The sequence below is a fragment of the Zingiber officinale genome, chromosome 3B, assembly GCF_018446385.1.
Source record: "Zingiber officinale cultivar Zhangliang chromosome 3B, Zo_v1.1, whole genome shotgun sequence".
Taxonomy (NCBI): Eukaryota; Viridiplantae; Streptophyta; class Magnoliopsida; order Zingiberales; family Zingiberaceae; genus Zingiber; species Zingiber officinale.
In genome coordinates this window covers 40261609-40276051 of record NC_055991.1, presented here as the reverse complement: position 1 = coordinate 40276051, position 14443 = coordinate 40261609, and the positions used below count along the sequence as shown (strand labels likewise).

The 14443-nt window shown below is 43.3% G+C and overlaps 2 protein-coding genes across 2 annotated transcripts; both read left to right on the top strand.

Annotated features, from left to right (window-relative positions):
* The first annotated feature begins 6096 nt into the window (after positions 1-6096).
* LOC122056408 (protein NRT1/ PTR FAMILY 5.6-like) lies at positions 6097-8320 on the top strand. Its single transcript, XM_042618345.1, has 4 exons — positions 6097-6285; positions 6359-6576; positions 6691-7238; positions 7319-8320. Exons 1-4 carry the CDS (start codon positions 6150-6152, stop codon positions 8139-8141), a joined length of 1725 nt encoding a protein of 574 aa, XP_042474279.1. The 5' UTR covers positions 6097-6149; the 3' UTR covers positions 8142-8320.
* A 1361-nt stretch (positions 8321-9681) lies between these two features.
* On the top strand, positions 9682-14075 carry LOC122056407 (BEL1-like homeodomain protein 9). The gene is made up of 4 exons (XM_042618344.1): positions 9682-10659; positions 12569-12936; positions 13346-13406; positions 13510-14075. The coding sequence occupies exons 1-4, from the start codon at positions 9919-9921 to the stop codon at positions 13951-13953; spliced, it is 1614 nt and encodes a 537-aa protein (XP_042474278.1). The 5' UTR covers positions 9682-9918; the 3' UTR covers positions 13954-14075.
* Positions 14076-14443: the final 368 nt, after the last annotated feature.

Sequence of the window (14443 nt, the reverse complement as noted above, 5' to 3'; positions counted from 1 at the left end):
GATGTCTGGCACAAAGTCCAAATGGGTCGACGGGCTGACCAGACATCTGGCAGATAAGTTAAGGTAAGTCATTGGAGGGGAGTGACTTGGTGAGGGCGCGTTCCCCATTTGAGGGAACAGTAGGCATCGATCCAACTTAGAATCATTTTGAAAATCTATGTTGAGATCGTGACTAGATTCCAGTCTCGGTGAGACGGAATCTAATTACTACTCTTTTATTATATTTATGCTAACTTCTGTTTTGCAGGGTAGTATAACTTTTATTTTATTTCGGACTAGCATTTTCTTGTAAGAGGACTTTCTGGAAGATGGTGGTTCGGGCGCTCGGAAGGGATCCGAGCACCCGAAGTTGGTCCGGGCGCCTGGAAGGCAAAACTCTATCCTGTCGCAACGAGGAATGCGCTGATTAGCCGGGCCTACGTCACGATCCGGGTGCCCGGAAGGGATCCAGGCACCCGGAGCACTTCTATAAGAGAAGGCCTCCACCAGAGCTGAGAACAAGAATGTCTTCCAATGACTGCTCTACTGCGCTATGCTTCTGCGACGCTGCGAAGCTGCGAAGCTTCTCCGACAACCAACAACTCAAGTTTTTTTTGTATTGTTGTCGGTATTTTCTCTCTAAAGTTCTTGTACCTACATTTGTAATATGATTTTACGAACTATTAGTGATTGCCCAATGAAAGTACTCGACGAGTGCGGGGCTTGGAGTAGGAGTCGACGAAAGCTCCGAACAAAGTAAAATCGGTTCGTGTTAGTATTATTTTTCTCTTTATTTTCTGCTACTTACTCTAACTCGACAATGAATTTTAAATCGCTATTCCCCCCCCCCCCCCCCCCCCTCTAGTGAGCTCTACGATCTAACAACTAGCTCATACCAAAAGGGAGCAATGGTCATCAAACTGGCTCATAACACTAAGGAGCAATGGTCGTCAGCATGCATATAGTGCAATGATGAACATGATGTAATAACATGATATCGATACGATGATCATCATTGCAATAACTCCCTCAACATAGGTACAATATAATCAACATGATCCTACAATAGGTATAATTATCAAGATACTTCCAACTAAATATGCTGAACACGTGTACATATAACAATAAAGGTATAATCAACAAGATACCTCTAATAATACTCACCTGACATGTATACATACACAACACACGATAGATCCAGAATCATGATCCATCAATCATATACACCTATATGCATGAAAAGATTCAACATGTGTCTACCAACAACATCTACAATATGTAGCAACACCTATACACGTGTGCACACTAATAATGCATAATAAGCATGATAACTCCTATAATACACATTATACACATGTGTACACTACAGAGTAAGAATAACTAAAGATGAGACTGTATAGTTAATAAATAGATCATCTCAAAGATCAAGCATAAAAGTATCAAACACAGATAAAATACGAGTGGAGTCAAGATAAAGTAACCTAGTCCATAAGATAATCCATGCACTAAGTTCAATGAACGATAGAGGCCAAGGAAGAAGTACTTGCCTTATATGTAGATCGTGCTAAAACTATCCTCACGCAAGAATACTTATCTCATATCAGTGTCCTGCATCACAGGATACATATTATAGCTAAGTTATACATCAATCACTTAGCTAATCCTAATCATATTCCGATTAGGTAAACATGTTTAATTCCACCTAGCAACAAATTGCCATGACATTAAATTCGGATAAATCTCAACTATTGTATAACTAAACTCAATTTAGTTTATACATGAATTACCTCCAAAATATCTCCAAATCTGAGAACACATGTACTGACCCACGGCTGGAGTAGCTAGCTGTCGGAAAACGGTGACTTGAATAGTGCTGAGGTCGAAGCTAAGAAACAGGGCAATGATTAACATAAGCATCCCAATAAGGAAAATGGGCATAAGATCTCAACCATTCTGAATCCAATTATGACTTACCCAATACTATGTCGGTAGATCCTTCCCTCCTGGAGATCAAACCCCTGGCTACCCAGCAGCATCGCTTACAGCTAGGCTTGACTCAGAGAAGATGGGCGACTAAATCAGGCCAGCGTTGTGACACAAGAGGGAGAAGGAATCAACACTAGTTGGTTGGATCGAGAGGTGGCCACGGGTAGGGCAGTAGTGGATGCTTCATCGACGATGAAAGGGGGAAGGACAAGAGACTCGGCGACGTGATGTGGTTGTGGGCTAGGGCACAGCTCATGTGGTCGATGTCGAGCAATCAACGTCAAAGAGATAAGCAAAGAACGACGATGGTAGAGAGGTAGGGCACGGGGAGATAGGGATCGGCAACAATGAAGATCGATGACAGCCGACGTCAAGCTGTGGTGGCTGCGAACCAGCTCCGACAACAGCGGCGTTAGGGCGGTGGTCAGTGGCATCGGTCGAGTCGGTGATGTGCTGAGTTGTGAGGTGCTGGCAGTGGCAGCGAAATCAAGCAATTAGATCGGGAGAGAAGAAAGGTAACACACAAGAGAGAGAGAGCTCGGGCCAAACCCATAGCGAGGAGAAGGCCACAAGTCATCGGCCTCACGACAGCCGGTGCGATGACAACAGTGGTGGATACGAATCATCTCCGACGACAATGGCATCGAGGCAATGGTCGGTTGTGATGAATCAGAGCTAGGGCACGGAATAGGTGGGATCGGGAGAGGGCTCGGGTTCCCCTCTTGGCCGATGACCAACTTGCACAGGGGCAACGACTCGAGGACAAGAACAACCACCGGATGGACTCCAACGATCGATGGAGAAGGGGCCTCGGTCGACGGTGGACGCATGGTGCTGGCGCAATCGAAATGGTGAAAAGATCGGCGATGGCAGCGATCAATGACAGTGGTGTGGCGTCCGTCGGGTGGCACAACATCGGGCAGTGTTCGCCGGGCAGCGTGACATCGGGAGGTGTCTACCGGGCAGCACGGCTGGCTACGGTGGCCGACAGTAGCGAGACTGCGAGGGAGGAGCACCGACTGGATAATGAGGAGAACCAAATGGGAATAAAACTTAGTTTATTAGATATATACCTAGGTTTATATATATTATACTTAGGTTAATCGATTACAACTTAGGTTAATTGAAATCAATCAACTCCCACTTTAAATGGGTATTCTAAATAGACTTTCTCCTAGCCTAATAAATTCATCCCCTTAAACGTGTCATACGACCATCCGTTTAAATCCCGAAAAATTTCTAAATATTCATGAAAAATCCAATAAGATTATTTCTTGAATAACCTTATTATTTAGTTATTATTTGGGTGTCGTATTTTACACAAGCGGCTGTCGCTCGTTGCCTCACCGGCCACCTCTCAAGCAGCCGACGCTCGCAATCTCCTTATCGTCTATCTCCTCGTCAGCGACCTCCTTGTTGACAATGGAAGAAGATCGTGATGCGCTACGAAGAGGAAAGGAGGCGTTGTGGAAGGGGACATTTAGGTTAACAAAAAATATGAAAGGACGGGATCACGATGAGATATGGGTTGGACATCGCTAAAATCCCAAAAATTTTAATACTATTAACAGCACGCTCTATATGTTATTAATATTATGTTTTAATGGTTTATTTTTTTACATACCGTCATTTGTATAAGTATACTAATATTAACAATGCACATAAATGGGCAAGCCGTAAATAATAATATTAATAGCGTGCTTTTAATGGCTCCATTGGTAGTGCACCGCGAAAAGTCAAATTTATTATAGTGTTAATACTATATAAACATTATAAATTCTACTCAATGTAAAAAATGATACTACATAAAAACAAAGAACAACAACATTTTCAGATCACTAATATGGAACTTGATTCCAACTGTCTTTGTAGTTGGAAAATGCACTTCAAGAGCAAACATGCCCTGTACCTTGTCTCTCAAGATTGCTCGCATCTTTACTCATAAATACATCCCACAATTCACATTATGGTCTCTCTTTATTATTATTATTATTATTATTATTATTATTATTATTATTATTATTTATTTTGTTTACTAATCTGATAAGAGCAATGCACTGAGATTATTTATAATGGGTCAACAGTTGAACACAGCATCAATGGTCATGGATTGTGGCTCAGCTACCACAAAACCCCATCTCCAAAAGAAGCCAGATTAGATATATAAGAGGGAGGGTCCCTCCCCATGTGGAGTGTCTCCTCATCGTAGGGGCCCTTCATGGAATGATCCTACCCTGCCTTTCCTTGCTTCACTTATTTTGCAGATGCCTCATTTTATCAACGGAAATGGGTGCCTAGAGCTTAAAACTGGACAAGGACAAAGAGTTAGTGTGGTTTTCCTTTATTCAGATCATCAACTTGTATCTCTGGGCTTCAATGTTGTAAACCAAGCTTCCTTCTTGCTTTAAAGCTGACTTTGTGTCATAAGCGTCAGGTTTTTGAACTATTGGGCTCGACCTAATTATATAACAAGGTTTGGTTGTGACCTCACCCTATGAGTGTGCGTATGCTTAGTCACTCTAGTGGCATCACGTAAGACCTTTTCCATGTGGACTTACTTTTGTATAAGTTTGAATAGGAGTGAGCTATCGACCGTTAGCAATGGACTGCTATGCCCAAATCTGCTATGCCTCAATCGAAGTTTAAAATATCTAATTTGTGAATTATGAGTTATTCAGTTAATTGCAGTCCTGATCGAAAAATAAGTTAATTCAATTTTCAGAAAAGAATTAATTTTCAACAAAATTAATTGGTATTTTATCCGTTCCATTTATTCAATTTTTATTGAAAATTCGATTGATTCAATTAGTTCAAGAATAATTTGATTTGTTGATTGAATAGGTTTGGTTATTAACCAATTGCTCAATAGTAAGTTTGAGTTTCATAGGTGCAAATTCCTTAATCAACATCTCCAGCCTCTTCACCCCTTGTCAAGACAACTCCAACTCCAACTCCACCTCAACTCCATGCTAGCTATCACGGTGTTCACAACAACGCTTGTCTACTGTCCATATCCAACAACAGTAAGGTTTATCTCGATCCTCTAGTAGGGAGTGATGTGATTAGGGTTGTATATTGATTTGCCACCCCCTCCTTCGCGAGGTTTCCCCCTTCTAAATGCCCTTAACAGCAGCAGCAATAGTCCCTCGATCATGCTTGGCTATCTGTAGAGGTATCGTAGCAGGGGTTTTCATGAAGATTGGCTTCAACTATTTAATGGATGGTCTGTTGGAGGATTTCAGGGGCTCAATCAACTTTCCATCTGTGTCTATTTAGTAAATTAGATTGATTGTGACTGTGTCTTACTCCAAAAAACTACAATGGGAATTCAAACACTTTGTTTTAACATATTTGATAAATAATTTAAGTTTGGTTTGTCCGTTTACTGACTTATGTATCAAAGTGCTAAAGATTTTAAATAATGCATAGTGAAACTTGGACTGTTTGTAACTTGATATGGATGAGTTATTTGGTCACTAATTTGTTTGCTTGATGACCTATAATGACGTGACTCAGAAGTAATTAAAGGAGGATAGCTTAGTGCATTTGAGGAATTAAAAATTTCTAGTGAAGTGAATAAAACAGTTTGATCAGAAATCAATTTTACAGATGAACAAAAATGTATAATATGGAGCATCCAAACGATTGAGGACGCGCCAGATTCGAGGGGAATGAGAAACTTAAACTAGATTAAAAATCTAAAAGTTTTGTGAATTATGAGAACTTATGAGTATAATTTTTGGATTCGTGCTTTTGAGCAATATCATTAAAGATTATAGATCGGTTGGTTTAAGAATTCTAGATTGATGGTCTTCCATTGTGACTACTTCTCAATTTATTCTCAAAATTTTCATAAAATTAGATTGGTTATCCTCAAAATTAATCAACTATTGGATACATACCAACTAAAAAAACTATTTATGGATCGTACCATGTTAGTCGAATTCCACCCACTAGAGCATGAAATTATCCAACGGTATAGTCATCTAAGGTCCCCTGAGTGCCAATCCTTTTCCAGTCAATCCCGGTTACATTCGAGAGGATTGTACTCCATCTAGAAGCAAAGAAAAGAAGCAAGTGATCGATGGCGCCACTATGTGACATCTTGTATATAAAGACCAAATGGGCTCTGCTAGATCTCTCCAACTTGCATCAGAGAGACTCGTGCCCTGCCTCTCCCATCCATGGAACCAACAATAAATAGCTTGGAGAAGCCACAAGATGAGGGGGCATGGGTGTGTGATTCCTCTGTCGATCATAAAGGAAGACTTCCTCTCAGATCTTCCACTGGAGGTTGGAAGGCATCCTTGTTCATCATAGGTACTCCGGTGATCTCTGTCCTTTGTGTTTAGTATTTATTCTTGATACGATTATGGTCGTGCCGTGCATGCAGCAATTGAGTTCAGTGAAAGGCTGAGCTACTTCGGGCTGGCCTCCAACCTCATTTTGTATCTCACCAAGGTGTTGCATGAGGATATGAAAACGGCAGCCAAGAACGTCAATTACTGGAACGGGGTCACCGCCATGATGCCCCTTGTCGGCGGCTTCATCGCCGACGCCGCTCTCGGGAGGTTCTTCACCGTCATTAGTTCCTCTATCATCTACATCACGGTAAAGTTCTGTACTGCCATAAAGTTTTGTGGATATGTTTGAAGGAGAGAATACGATTCATTCATCACTAGTTTGTATTATTATTATTATTATTATTATTATCATCAATCGCAGGGACTCACTTTGTTGACCCTATCGCAATTAGTCCCTCGCTTGAAACCATGCAACGCAACCGCCTGCGGCAGCAGATCGATGGGCCTCCACGAGGTCGTTTTCTTCTTGGGCATCTACTTGATCTCCCTCGGTACCGGCGGCCACAAACCTTCGTTAGAGAGCTTCGGCGCCGACCAATTCGACGACAACTACGCGGAGGAGCGCAAGCAGAAGATGTCCTACTTCAACTGGTGGAACTTCGCCGTCAGCAGTGGCCTTATTTTCGGCGTCACCGTCGTTCCCTACGCCCATGACGCCGTCGGATGGTGGCTGGTCGATGTCCTGCTCGCGGGCATCCTGTGCTTCAGCCTTGTTGTCTTCGTAGCCGGCAAATCTTTTTACCGGTACCGGCCGCCGGAGGGAAGTCCGTTCACGCCGATGGTGCAGGTTATGGTGGCGGCAGTGGCCAAACGAGGACTTCCTCTGCCGTCGGACGCTGGAGAACTTTACGAGGCTCCTAAAGCAGAGCACTCTAGTGACAGGCTCCTCTGCCACACTAACAAGCTACGGTAAACATACGTGCAGTCAATGGAATAAATTAAAACAGTAGTTGATGAAATTTGTTAAACATATTGCATACATCTGTTAGATTTCTCGACAAGGCCGCCATAATCGAGCATAGAGACGACGCTGCCGCCTTCGTCATCGAGAGATCAAACACATGGCGGCTGGCAACGGTAACTCAAGTCGAGGAGCTGAAGCTAATAATTGGCATGGTGCCGATATGGCTCTCGGCGCTACCCTTTGGCATAGTCATGTCGCAAGCCTCCACCTTCTTCATCAAACAAGCAAGCATCATGGACCGGAACCTTGGAGACTTCGAAATCCCCGCGGCCTCCGTCTACGCCCTCGGGGCCATCGGAATGCTCGTCACGGTGACGCTGTACGACAAAATCCTGGAGCCGGCGATGCGGAGAGTCACGGGGCGTGAGCGGGGCGTGAGCATGCTGAAGAGGATCGGGGTGGGCATGGCGATCTCGTCGGTGGCGATGGCGGCGGCCGCGGTGGTAGAGCGGAGGCGGCTGACGGCGAGCGCGCCAGTGAGCGTGTTCTGGCTGGTGCCGCAGTACACGGTGATGGGGTTGGGCGACGGGTTCGCGCTGGTGGGGCTGCAGGAGTATTTCTACGAGCAGGTGCCGGACGGGATGCGGAGTTTGGGGATCGGGTTCTACTTGAGCGTCTTCGGGGCGGGCAGCTTCCTCAGCAGCCTCCTCATCACGGCGGTGGACCGGACCACGCCCTGGATCGCCAGGGACTTGAACGGCAGCCGACTGGATTTGTTCTACTGGTTGGTGGCGGCTCTAAACGCCGTCAATATCTGCGGCTTTGTGTGCCTGGCGAGAAGCTACTCTTACAAGAGAGTACTCCAGAGGAAGGTGGCAGTCGCTGATTCCCCTGAAGACGATGTCTGAACTTTACGTCAGAATGGGCCATTGTGAAACTCAAGCAGATAGAAATTAGTCAGCAAATGCAGTTCCAAGATGGATGAATAAAGTTAACTCTACTTGAAGGTGAGAAATAAAGTTAACTTTTTTACTGAAAACATTCAAATCTAATTATTAATATAAATCACAGAATTTACTTTTTAAAATGATCAACTACTCATTTTAAGCATAACCTTGTGTTTGGATGATGCTAATCACTTGATGTGATTGATCCCCATAAAAACTTTGATCCCAAACTTTCCTCCATTCACAAAAGAACCCCATGCTCGAAGCTTTCCAGCACACTGAAATGCACGGGATACATGAACACACCCAGCAGTTCGAAGATGGGCTGGATTCGAGTGGCAGATCAATCAAGGACACCGTTTGCTGCAACAGTTGGTGGTGGGCTGGATTTGATATAACACCACTACGAGCCATCTGACGTCTGATCGCTGTGAACTCCGTGAGCGGATCATTTCCCTTCCCACGCACGCTCTCCCTTCGCCTGCACGCAAATCGCAAAATCCTGTTTAACTCCGAAGCTTTTAACTCTGTGCCAGGTACAGTGTCCAGGTCGCCCTCGGTAGAAGCGAATCGACGGAAAACTCGGGCGCGCCTCCTCCCCGCAATCAAGCAAAAGATCCACCTCCTGCGCAACTTTAACTCCACTGGCACCCAAAAACTAAAAGCAGCAGCCTACTGACCAACACTAACACCCTGAAGGCCTGAACCTTCACCAGGACCGGAACCTGAGCAAGTGATGAAAAATAATCCTTGAGCTAATTTATAAGGCTCGCCCTCCCCCTACCCTAACTTCGCCGTATACTATTTAAAAAAAATTCTTATTTTCGGATTAATTTGAAGCTAGTTTATAACTTACTCCATAATTTATTTTTTTTTATATAATTTAAAGATGAATTATAAAAACATTTGGAATAAATGTAATAATGATTTACACATCCCGATCTTCCTGTGATGCCTAGTTAATTAGGGGTGACAGATATATTATAATAATATGTCCTCGAGAAAAATCTCTTCCACCTGTGAAATACTTTATTAATTCTAATCTATGATTTACTATATTCAGTTTACATGTCTGGGTTAAAAGATGAAAGATTTATAATTCTCGTATAGAAAAAACTCCTTTATCCCTTAGCGCAACCTCCCATTGGCTTTCCCAAGGCCTGCGACAGATAAACCTCGCCGTCCCGGTGGGATCGCCGGCGATGTACGTGGGAGTTAAAGAGGTAGGACGTCCCACGTGCGCGCCGTGCGGCCTGGTTTTAATCAAATTTTGTGGTACTACTCTGTGCGCTTTTAATACAACTAGCAGTGATCATCTCCGGAGAGAGAGACAGAGAATTAGAGTCGCTGTTAACAGCATGTAACTTTTACATCCACAGTTGGTAGATGAAGAAAGACAAGATGGGCTGAGGGAGATTAATTTTATAATTAAGGAAGAATTGAGGAGGAGAGAGAGTGGGGGTTTGTTCTCTCTCTCTCTCTCTCTCTCTCAGTTGTTCCTATAGATTAGATCCCGTCTCATCATGGATATTATTATCACAAGTCACAACTGAACTATATTCCTCCTCAGCCTTTGGGGAACTGTTCACGCTCGCTTTCTTTTTCTTTTTGGTAACTTGATCTGTGGAAAGCAAGAGGTAAAAAGATATAGGGTCCTCCACCCTTACTCTCTCCAGGGCGCAGCGCAGCTCAGCTCGAAATTATACTGCCCACCCACCAAGAATCAGGGAGGGAGATCATGACTTCTTCCACGGCGGATCGGTTCGGCGGAGGAGACGCAGGAGCAGGGGATGATCAGCAGTTGCTGCTGCATCACCAACACCCGCAGATGTACTATCACTTACCGCAGCACAGCCGGAGAGAGAAGCTCCGGTTCCCTGCGGCTGCTGCGGAGGAGTCTCCCGCATCGACCTCTCTTCTCCTCCTGCACGAGCCCAGCGCCGCGGCGGCGCCGATCTACGCGGGAGGGAATTCCCTTGCCGCCTTCCACTCCGCCTCCACCTCGCCCTCCTACTACTCCCACAGTAACTACGGCAGCGTCGCGCAATTCGACGGCCACGGCGCGCTCCCGGTGTCGCCGCCGCCTCAGCAGGGGCCGCGACACCAGATCCCCACCCAGGGATTCTCCCTCTCCCTCTCGTCATCCCCCTCCGCGCGCCCGCGAAGCCACCTCGCGGGCCGGCCCGCCCCGCTCGGCCCCTTCACCGGCTACGCCGCCGTCCTCAACCGCTCCCGGTTCCTCGAGCCAACCAGGAGGCTGCTCGAGGAGGTGTGCCACGTCGGACCCAGCCAAGCGTCCGCCGACGGCAGAGGCTGCAGTAGCCGCGGCGTCTTCCTGCCGGAGTTGCTCCTGGACGCGGATCCACCCCCTAGGGAGCCAGCTGTCTTGGTGGACGACCGTGGCATGGCAGAGGACCTCGCCGGCTCCGGCGCGGAGCAGCAGTGGAAGAAGACCACCCTCATCTCAATGCTCGACGAGGTAATGAAGCTGCCCAATTAACTCGCATCTCAGAGTATTAAACGAAAAAAGAATTGTTATTTATCGTGTTAACTACTATTGATCGCCTTGATAGTTGATACGATATTATAATTTTTTTGGTTGATTTTGTTATCCTTCCATATCTCTCTCTCTGGATCTTCTTGATTCAGTGCAAGTTTCCAAGGAGAGAATACTTTATTGCAGTAGTAGTGTGTTTCCCTTTGTGTTCTTTCTTGTCAAATGTTTTTCAAGCAACAGGTGTGATCTTGTGACCGAATGAGGTGCTAATTTTTCTGACAACCATGACTTCATAATGCAGTATTAATATTACAGAGGGTAAATTCGCATTAGGGTTACAGTTGTAAATATCAGTAGCAATAGAATTCATCTTTGGGCATATCTTGTGTGAATTTAACTCTATTAACTAAGTTGTGTAATGTTATTTGCATGTCATATTAGGAGAAGATATTGGAGGTATCAGTTCATTGATCTGAAGTAATTTTAAGTCTATCAGGCCCTCTATCAAATTTGTATCTAATTGTTGGATATTGCAAGAGTAATCAAAATTAATTCACCTTTCTTGATTAGATGAGATCTAAGAGATAGATACAAGTAACTAAGTAGATATTATACTTCAGTGACAATTATTGCCTTTGTAGTTTTTTCAGAGATCTGTTCTTTTTCGATTAATTGACGTATACTTTGTAAGTTGCAAGACTATTTCTAAATGAAGTAAATTGAATGGTTAGTTATAAGAATTATATATATTGCTCATAGTAATGATATAAAGAATTTTGATTGATTATCTTTGCATCCAAATTAGAGAAGATGGCTTATGTATTTAACTAAACAAGGGATTCGTTCCTAAACTCATGATTCTTTTTCTGAAATCTATTGTCATTTGTTTTGATGAATGACCGTCTATCATTTTGGACAATGATTTTTTTTTATCAGACAATAGCACCCTAGCTTCTATAGCTTACACAGTGGTAAGAGTTTGAATTAGTTGTGTTAATAAAAATGCTTTTTGTATATGGTTCGATAATTTAGCAAAATATCATACAGTATTGTTGTTGCAGTTGAGACCTTTGTCCAGTATGGTAGATCTTGAGAAACAAAAAGGCTTGATCGAATTTCTAGTGACCAAATTTAACATGGCATTCTAGCATAAGATCATTTTTAGTTTTTAAGATTTTTGGTTTCCAATGATTAAACTTTATTATGGTTGTTAATGTTGATATTAGTATATATTGAGATCGGATAGTTAAATGTACTAGTATTGGTGTTATGGAATCACTGCGACCGATAAAATCAGAATGATAGGAAAACTATTACACATGATGCTTCCAAAAAAATGGGAAGAATAATAAAATTATTAAAATTAGGTTTTTAGCACATAATATATTATCATTAAGTAATGAATATCATATTTATTAATATGATTAAATAAAGGGGCATTCGGTCCATTGTTAATTATATTAAGAGATATCTTGTTCTCTCTTGATTGATTGTGAGCAAGTGAAAGCTAGGTAACTTGTCAATATTAGCGAGTGGTTGCAAGATTGAACAAATATATCTTGAGCTATGGTGTGGCTAAGAGATAGAATGTGGGAATTTAGCGAGTGATGAAGAATACTCTTCCTCTCATACAAAGGTCATCCTCTCGAAGACCTTTCTTAATGTTTGCTCTCTTTTATACAGAATCCCTACACTATGTTTGCATGTTGAAGAGGCTATCTGTACTGGTAATCAGGGGAGATAAAACTTTTAAAGTTTGCTTCAAACTAATTCGTATTTTTGTAGAGTAAAAAACTAAACATGAATCATCTTGTAGCCCGATGAGGGCATTTATAGAACTTTTAGCTGTCATCTCTGATTTCTTTTGTCTTTCCAATTGCTGATCTTTTAGGTCTGCCGAAGATATAAACAATATTATCGGCAAGTGCAAGATGTTATCACGTCTTTTGAGTCAGTCGCGGGGTTGAGCTCAGCTGCTCCATATGCCTCGATCGCCCTCAAAATTATGTCCAAGCACTTCAGGTGCCTGAAGAACATCATCTCCGACCAACTTTGTCAGGTGAACACGGGCAGCAAAGCCGACGCAAGGGAAGACGGTTCAAGCTTTGGTCTACTAAACAATGGATTTCTCCAAAGAGCAGCCAATACCACTGATCATGCCTTGGCAGCTCAACCACACATATGGCGACCTCAGAGGGGTCTACCTGAACGAGCTGTGTCTGTCCTCCGGGCTTGGCTCTTCGAGCATTTCTTGCATCCGTAAGTAAATACTAATGTCTGAGGAAGAACTTATTAACAACGAAGTGGTCTTAATCTTGTTACCGTGCCATTTTAATATGCCAAATTTATTCCTCTTTTCTATTATTAGATAAGATCAGGATCTTTAGATTGATTGGTAACAGTAGGAGCATGGCCAACGGTGCCCCCTTCTTTATGCAATGCGATGGAGCAGGGGACCAATAGGGGCCATTGTCAACGATATGCAGCATCTAGCGATAGTAGTCGACGAGATGCAGTATAATTTTGTAGGGTTTACGCTTGGTTTAGCATTGGTTTAGTTCTCGTGCGTTGCCTTCAACTTGTCGATAGGACATGATTATTATATTCCTATAGACCCACATTCCATGCATAGTGGCATTTGTTTGATCACTATTAAATAATTCTGCAGGTATCCCACTGATGTGGACAAGCATAACTTGGCTAAACAAACTGGTCTCACAAGAAACCAGGTATTTCTTAATTGCTTAACAATCATTAGCTTGTTAATTGTGGCTCTCTTGATTAATTAATCATCCATTTGGCTTAACCATTAATTAATTAATTTGTGAGCAGGTTTCCAACTGGTTTATCAATGCGAGAGTTCGGCTGTGGAAGCCAATGGTCGAGGAAATCCACTCCCTCGAGATGCAGCAGCAGAAGAACAAGACAAGCGAGACCAGTCACCAGCCACCACTTCCATCTTCCAAGCCAACCCCTTTTGCCAGTTCCCATCAGTTTCAGGCCGCAGGCACGCAGAGCAGTAGTCGGTTATCGTCGGCTGAGACCATCAACTTCTCCTATGCTGGCATTGGTTCACCGGCTCGAGGAAATGTTGTATCGCTCACCCTTGGCCTGCAAAACAACAATGGGGTGCGCTTTGCCGGTGAATCAATGCCGGTGAGTGTGGCGAGCCGGTTCGGGCTGGAGGAATGCAATGACCCGTACTTGGTGGGAGCTTTCGGAGGCCAAGAGAGGCAGTTTGGGAAGGATCGCTTGCTCCATGACTTTGTTGGCTGATCGATCAAAATTGTGCATGCATGAAGTGGATAGTTTATTAAGCTTGTAAGATTAATTACGAACGTGTATTTATTCCGAACGTGATAATTCACTCGACTCAAATCTCAATTGGTGCATACAAATATGATTAATGGCTTCTGGCAGGACAACTCGACATTAATTGCTGCATGCTTAAATTCTTATAGATTCTGTTGGTTTAGATAACTGCTCCATAATTTAGAGTCCTGCAGTTTAAATTGATTGCTTGATTTTTATTGCAATAACTATATTATTTAAATATTATCCAAAACACGATGCGGTACTTATGGCTTATGATTTGAATTCCTATAATTTATGCTCAGTGACGGCTATATTTCTCTCGGTATGATATGGCATGGAGTAGGGGCTCTAAGAACGTGGCAAGGTCAGGAGATGTGGTGGTAAAAAGTTAGTAAGATGTTGTAATTAAGATCAAAAAGTTGTTCAGGGAATGTGTCAATGTTCTACAGAA